A 7,087-nucleotide genomic window follows, 5' to 3' on the forward strand; every position below is an offset into this window, starting at 1 on the left:
CTGCGTCTCATGTTAGGGCCTGAGTAAATGCCCCTCAATATTTTTTTCATCAATCAATATGTTCGCTGTTGTAGACTTTGACGAATGCAGTGCTTCTTCTCCTGTATGTGACTTAAATGCCAACTGCTCCAATACCCGTGGATCGTATATCTGTACCTGCAGGACAGGATATACAGGCGATGGAAAAACTTGCCAAGGTAATTAAGATAAAGGTCGATTTACTGTGATAACAAAGAAGATGGCAGATTCTCAGGGACTTGTTACCACCAGTAAAAATCGGTAATACATCGAATCCAGTCCGTTTATATACGGGCAGTGCATCATATCATGCCTCGGGTTACACGCCTGTTATTAGCAACTTTTTTGGGTAGCCTGAGAAAACAGCCGACCTTTGGCGACGCTACCACTGGTTTCCCCGCCAAATGACGTCTGAGGAACGAGCGCAGACATTCCATACTGATCACGCGTCATTACCCAGATCCTGGTTCTGATTGGTCGTGCAGCATGGGAAATTTGATTCAACTAATCAGAAGTACTTCCCAGATCTGGGTGGTGACGTCATAAGTATGGAATTTCTGCGCTCGTTTCTCAGACGTAATTTGGCAGAAAAACCGGTGGTGGCGTCGCCAAATGTTGATTGTTTTCTCCGGCTACTTTTTGGGCAAATGTAAGTAATGTAAGTGTATACAAATTATTCAAAAGGCCGCGCAAGAATAAAAACGTTTGAATTCCGTTATTTAACCGCCAAAGGTAATGCTGTAATCACTTAGTAGCCCAGTAGAAAAAAATTATGAAGCAACAGCAACAGGGAGATTTAAACTGATAAGACACGGAGAAAAAAAGAGAATTTTTAAGGGAAAAAAGACTCTTGTCACGAAGGAATGAGTACTGCTCGCGTCACATGTTAGGGCCTTAGTTAATGCCCTTCAATAATTTTTTCATCAATCAGTATGTTTGTTGTTCTAGACATTGACGAATGCGGTACTTCTACACCTGTGTGTGACATCACTGCAAATTGCTCCAATACTCGTGGATCGTATATCTGTACCTGCAAGTCAGGATATACAGGCGACGGAAAAACGTGCCAAGGTAGGATAAAGGTCGATTTACTGTGATAACAACGAAGAGGGCAGATTTCCAGGGACTTGTGACAACCAGCAAAAAATCGTCAATCCATCGAATCCAGTCCGTTTATATACGGGCAGTGCATAAGATCATTCCGCGGGTTATACTTCTGTTATTAGAAACTTTTTGTATAAATGTAAGTGTATACAAATTCTTTAAAAGGCCGCGCATTAAGAATTAAAACATTTGAAGTCTGTTATTTAACCGCGAAAAGTAATGCTGTAGTTACTTAGTAGCCCACCTAGACCAGTGGAAAAAGAAAAACAAAATTATGCAACAGCACCGGGTAACCCTAGGTTTTTGGAACAGCCTATATAAATAAACTCTGCTTTAGAAGAATTATGAGATGAGAGATGTTTAAAAAACGTTGATGAGTTCAGGCGTGGACAACTCGATGGCGAAGAAGGAGAAAACCCTAAAACTTTTTTGTTCCCTGTTGAGGAAATTCGGACTGTTTTCAACGGGGATCGAACATGGCTGAATATTCTCATTATTATTTCTTTATTATTATTATTTGATTTTATTTTGTTAGCAAGGAGCCTACGATAGATCCTTGTGGAACTCCAACATTTTTGTTTTTCTAGACATTGACGAATGCAGTGTTTCTTCTCCTGTATGTGACAGCAGTGCCAACTGCTCCAATACTCGTGGATCGTATATCTGCACCTGCAAGGCAGGATACTACGGCGATGGAAAAACTTGCGGAGGTAGGAGAAAATAATTATCTAATCTGAAGGTCAGTTACCCTTTACTGTTATAATTAACAATTATTCCATTAGGGCGCGTTGGATATGAGGTGATAGATAGCCAACGAGGCGCGTAGCGCCGAGTTGGCTATAATCATCTCGTATCCAACAAGCGCGAGTGGAATAATTGTTTTATTAAAAACGCCCACAAAATCTCGTTGAATCACCCCGACTAGAACAAACCGGAAAGACAAGGGACTTCCGCTATTCACATGTCACACGTCTATCAAAACTGTCAACGCGCGAACGGACTCGCCTGGACTGCATGAATGAAAAATCAAAACATTGTAGCGATGAACATTTGTTTAAAAACTCATCGGGATTCTAGGATTTTACTCAACTTTAAAAAAACTGGCAGATAATGTGAAGGAAAAGAATTTTTAAGTGACAGCCGTCGAAATTACTGTGAATTTGGATTTTCGGTGCAGTTATAAAAGTAATAACAACGGAGAAAAACTATTACTTCGGTCGCTTGTTATGAAGTTGTTTGAAGCCACAAGCTGGTTTTGCTGAACGAGAAAAGAACCTATACTGCCACCTCGATTGCTCTAGTGAATGGCTGCATAGCCTGTATTTAATTTGTAGCTGGTTACTTGTGATTTATATTCTTGATGTCGGATAAACAAGCCGCAGTTATCTATCGGCGAGTGACTCGATCGGCGAATGGCTTCGCGATCAAGAAAGAAACAACACTTGTGTTCTTTCGTAGCTGGTCAAGGTACTTTAGTTCCATGTGTTTTCATGTGTTTTTCGACAAACTTTCAAACAAGCTCTTGTGGCTTTTTTGTTTGTTTTGTCTTTTTTCTTTCGATGAAATTGCATTTCTAGTATTCTAAGAAATGAATTAAAACAATTTGCCTCGGGCGCCGTTCTATCCTTCTCGAAAAAAAATCTCAGCTAGCTTCCAATTTTAAACTGACGCGTACACCGACCATATATGGAGAGCATGGTATAATAGCTCATATACCATAACGGCTAAGCCAATCAAAATGCTAGAATTGCATTATCCAATGATTCAGTTTTTAATAACATCAATTATGGAAGTTTCCAAAGGACGTGCGACATCATAGTCTTCAAAATTGTGTCTAATGAGATCGGCAATCCGCTGAATCCGCCGGTAAGTTTTCGTACCCAGCATTGACGTCATACTTCATGTGATGTTTCTGCTGGAGCCTATAACACGGAGCGAGTAACTTCGAAGTTGATCGATACCATATTAAGAACATACGAGCAATTTACCATCGATTTGATGGCGTATTGCTCCATCCTCCAAATATCGTAAACGCCAGTTGATTAGGGGCTTTGAGCCAATCAGAAGCGGCGAAATATTTTGAATGATAAATTGTAATTAACGTAATATTCTAATTCCGCAATTTCATTTTATCAGATGTTCATTTATGTTTATCGAACATTTTGATATATCTATATAGATGCTCCAGCGTTATAAGTGTTTAAATTATTTTAAATTATTTTAAGTGATATCAGTTTCGAAAAAATATGTTACCTGAATCACCTTTTCTTTTCTCTTCCCGTATATCAGTTGTCGCAGAGGAACTGAATGACTCCGTTATCTTAAGAGATAATGTGCATCACTTAGCTAATTTAAGCGCATGGCTCAAACCAGTCGCCCAAAGCGAATCTTCAAAATGGAAGCGTTGTTGGCGTGCGTCCGTGGATGGCTGGGCTGCCAGTACTTTTCACAGCGGATGTGCCAACAAAGGACCAACTGTAACAATAATAGGAGTCGGAGGGAAGTACATATTTGGAGGGTACACTAGCCTCTCATGGGGTAAGCTCTAATAGACCTTGTCACGGTTTTCGACGCCATATTCACGAGTAGGCAAACGTGTGAGAAATTACAGTGTTTATATGAGAATCTGATGTCGAAAAATTTCCGTAATTCGGCTGTTCTGAAAAAAAATATCAATTGTAAACTAAAGCTACAAAGCAAAGGATTGTACTAAAAAATTTGGGGGGCGTACCTGTCCTTAAATTTCTCCAGAGGATTGCTTTAGGTTTTCCATGTATTTGTCTGTAATTTCTCCCGGTACTTTCCTACAGACAAATGTATCGAAAATTTTAAAAAGTGGTTCTAGGTCTTCTAGCGCATGCAACGCCCTCACCTTTTTTTTCAGTAGCATCCTTAGGAGTGAAGCTTTAGTTTACAATTGATATTTTTTTCATAACAGCAAACACTGTAACTTCTCACGCGTTTACCTACTCGTCAAGATGGCGTCGAAAAGGCAAGGTCTATTTTTAATGGTCTAAACACCAAACAAAGCCGGCCACCTTTTAGTATCACGCCGTGGTTGCGCATACTAAGCTGGGGGGATTTTTGGCATGCGGAATCCAACCAGCCCTTCTCCGACAATACTTTTTACTTCCTTTCTCCATTTTAATAAAACAATGTTTAGCAATGTATGTTTAGCACCAATTCTGTAGGGTTACTTCATTAGGGAATTGTAACCGTACGTTGTTTCATGCAAGGAAGTCAAACAATGATACTATTAAGAAAATTAACCGCTTTTTTAATAACAACATGAAATAAAACAAGTGCAATGGAAAAATGATGAATATGGGTGTTGGAATGGGTTAGGGCTGAATCCTCACGAAGACGACTTTCTCTCCGATTTTCCATGAATAAAGCGCAGTTAAGGCGAAGTAGTACTATACGAGGTAAAGAAAATTCTGTTGCACAGGGATGACAACTTGACATTAGCTTATCTTGCAGAAAGATGGATGATTACAGATATTCGCCGACAATAAAATTCTGTGCTGATATTTGCTACTCTAAAAAGTGGTTTTTGGGCAAAGCATTCCGCACTATTGTCTCAAGTGCCGTTGTATATTTAAAAAAAAATAACAAAAATGACTAGAACGCAAGTGTGAATTGGTTAAGGCTTAAGTTCCTAAGGCTCGCTTTCCTGCTCTTAAAACTAAATGAAAACTGTATATAAAAAATGCAAGTTAGATGGGGAAAAATGCCGCTTCTAATCAAGTCTTTTTTGTTATAGTTCACAATAAAAATAAAATAAGATAAGATAAAATAATTGCCAACGAGCAGCCCCGCGAAGAACCGAGGCTGTGAGGCGGCAGCCTAATAGAACCGTGCGCGATTGTTCCAGGGGCAGAATAAATCTGGAATCGATGCAACATAGAGTAATATAAGGCAGCCATAACGTAATGCGGAACAGAGAATGCATTGTTTTCGAGCGAACATTTGATACGGTTTAGAGAATCCACGAGCTGTTTGTGTGTGTTTGTGAGTCCCGCGCTCATCCCGTCTTCAACCAATCGTCAGGTGGATCATTTCCATCCTACGCCATATCTGTCGCATTTGCCTGTTGGAATTTTTTATAGCATCCCGCTAATAACGCAGCGAGGTTTTTTGTGTCTTTGAAGCAAAATAATTCGGAAGGCTTCATTGGCCCACCATAAATTTGTTTAGCTTTACGTTGAATATTTAACAATTGAATATTTATTGAATATTGAATCTTTACGTTGGACGTTGAATATTCGCGGACTTTAACAACATTTTTCGAGGATTTTAAGTTTGGTTATAAGTCCGCTAAATTTTACGCAATTGACCTGTGCGCAACTTCGGACAAAAACACGAACTCCAATATCTCGAGAAATTTGCTGCGTAAAGTCGGGATTTCAAATTCTTAATGCAGAAGAACAGTTAAGTTCACTATTTTCAAAAGACAAATTAAAGCAAGGGGCACACATACACCAAACCTATGATCCGCGTTTCCCGCGCATATCGTGGGAGAAATGCCGTGAGGTTTCCAGTCAACAGCTCTCACATGTGTTGTGTGGAGCTGGCACTGTTTTATAAGAAACAGAATCTCATTTGCCATTCTGAAAACATCCCTCCTATGCTTAAGGGGATCGCTTTCAATGACGAGAGTAAATCTCAACCTAAAAGAGGTGGACTTTGACTTCGAAAGAGGACTTTTAGGACGCTGGAATTTGATTTAGAGAAAAGATATTGAATATTGCATATTCAATTATTACTACTATTTAATATTCTTATCGATGTTGGTTCATGTTGAAATCGTAGCAGTTTTTTACTTCTTTTTAAGTCATTTTATCCTTATTTTTCATTTTAGGACTATATCGTAATCATTTTTACACGTAATAGTTTTGTTTTTTTTTTCAAGAAATAAGTTTTAAATCTTCTGCGTTTACACTGCGAAAATGATTATGATGATGTTGATGAAGATTATAATAATAATGGCCTGAGCAGCCCAAAAAATCTTCAGTATGAATCGGTATATTTCAAAAAGCTACACAAAGACCGAGTAGAACGGGGGCTGCTCTAGTGTCAACTATTACAAGTGTGTACCTCTTTTTCACACATTAAAGTTTCCCTTGCACAATTATTTCGTGTACTCTGTCGCCAAAAAGCAAAACCGTACCTTTGCGTTTTTAAGTTAGCTGGACTACGACCAAGACAGCATCGCAGGGGGTAGTTCGGAAATTAATTCGGAAGTACAGTGGAACCTCGGCATAACGAAGGACCAAGAAACCGGCAGAATTTGTTCGCTATACAACGAGGTGTCGTTTTATGGAGTTTTTTTTCCGTTGGGTAAAGAAAATCGTTAGTGACATTAAGGAATTCGTCATATAGAGGTTCGTTATTTCGAGGTTCCGCTTGTCTGTAGTAAACAACAATTGAACAATTCAAGCCTTTATATCGGGATGTAATTTATCGCTCTGTTCAATCTAAAAACACACTTATCACGAGTTTGATATCTTTGCTAAGGGAGTTAAACTATTACGAGTACTATCAGTATATTTTCTTGTCTGTATGAATTCCAATTTTTGAACGAAGTCTTTGTATTGCTAATCCTTTTCATTTGTTATTTTCCCCAACAGGTTACAGTGGCTGCCAGCATTTTTATGATTCCCAGGCATTCCTTTTCTCGCTGGTGAACAAGCCAGGATGGGCACCTGTGAAACTGCCTCAGACAGGGCAGTATAGTTACAACAGATATTCCATAGCCGACTGCTCGTCTTATGGACCTATTTTCGGTGGAGGCCATGACATTTACATTTACCGGTCATCCAGTAGCAGTTCCCATACCAACCTTGGTCATACTTACAGCCCACCACGCGGGTACAGCTATGGAAACACCTTCACCAAGACATTTCTGGCAGGCACTTATCAGTTTACTCCAGACGAAGTAGAAACATTTTACGAAACAACCTAA

The 7,087-nt window shown here is 39.3% G+C and overlaps 1 protein-coding gene across 1 annotated transcript in view; it reads left to right on the forward strand.

Annotated features, from left to right (window-relative positions):
• Window positions 1–7,087, forward strand: part of LOC140932048 (uncharacterized) — a 62,726-nt gene extending 55,639 nt beyond the window's left edge. Inside the window, exons 8-12 of the mRNA XM_073381714.1 lie at window positions 75–197; window positions 967–1,089; window positions 1,710–1,832; window positions 3,412–3,660; window positions 6,753–7,087. Coding sequence (XP_073237815.1) covers window positions 75–197; window positions 967–1,089; window positions 1,710–1,832; window positions 3,412–3,660; window positions 6,753–7,087 — 953 coding nt within the window. The remainder of the gene's footprint in view (window positions 1–74; window positions 198–966; window positions 1,090–1,709; window positions 1,833–3,411; window positions 3,661–6,752) is intronic.

Source organism: Porites lutea, chromosome 1 (assembly GCF_958299795.1).
Source record: "Porites lutea chromosome 1, jaPorLute2.1, whole genome shotgun sequence".
Lineage (NCBI taxonomy): Eukaryota > Metazoa > Cnidaria > Anthozoa > Scleractinia > Poritidae > Porites > Porites lutea.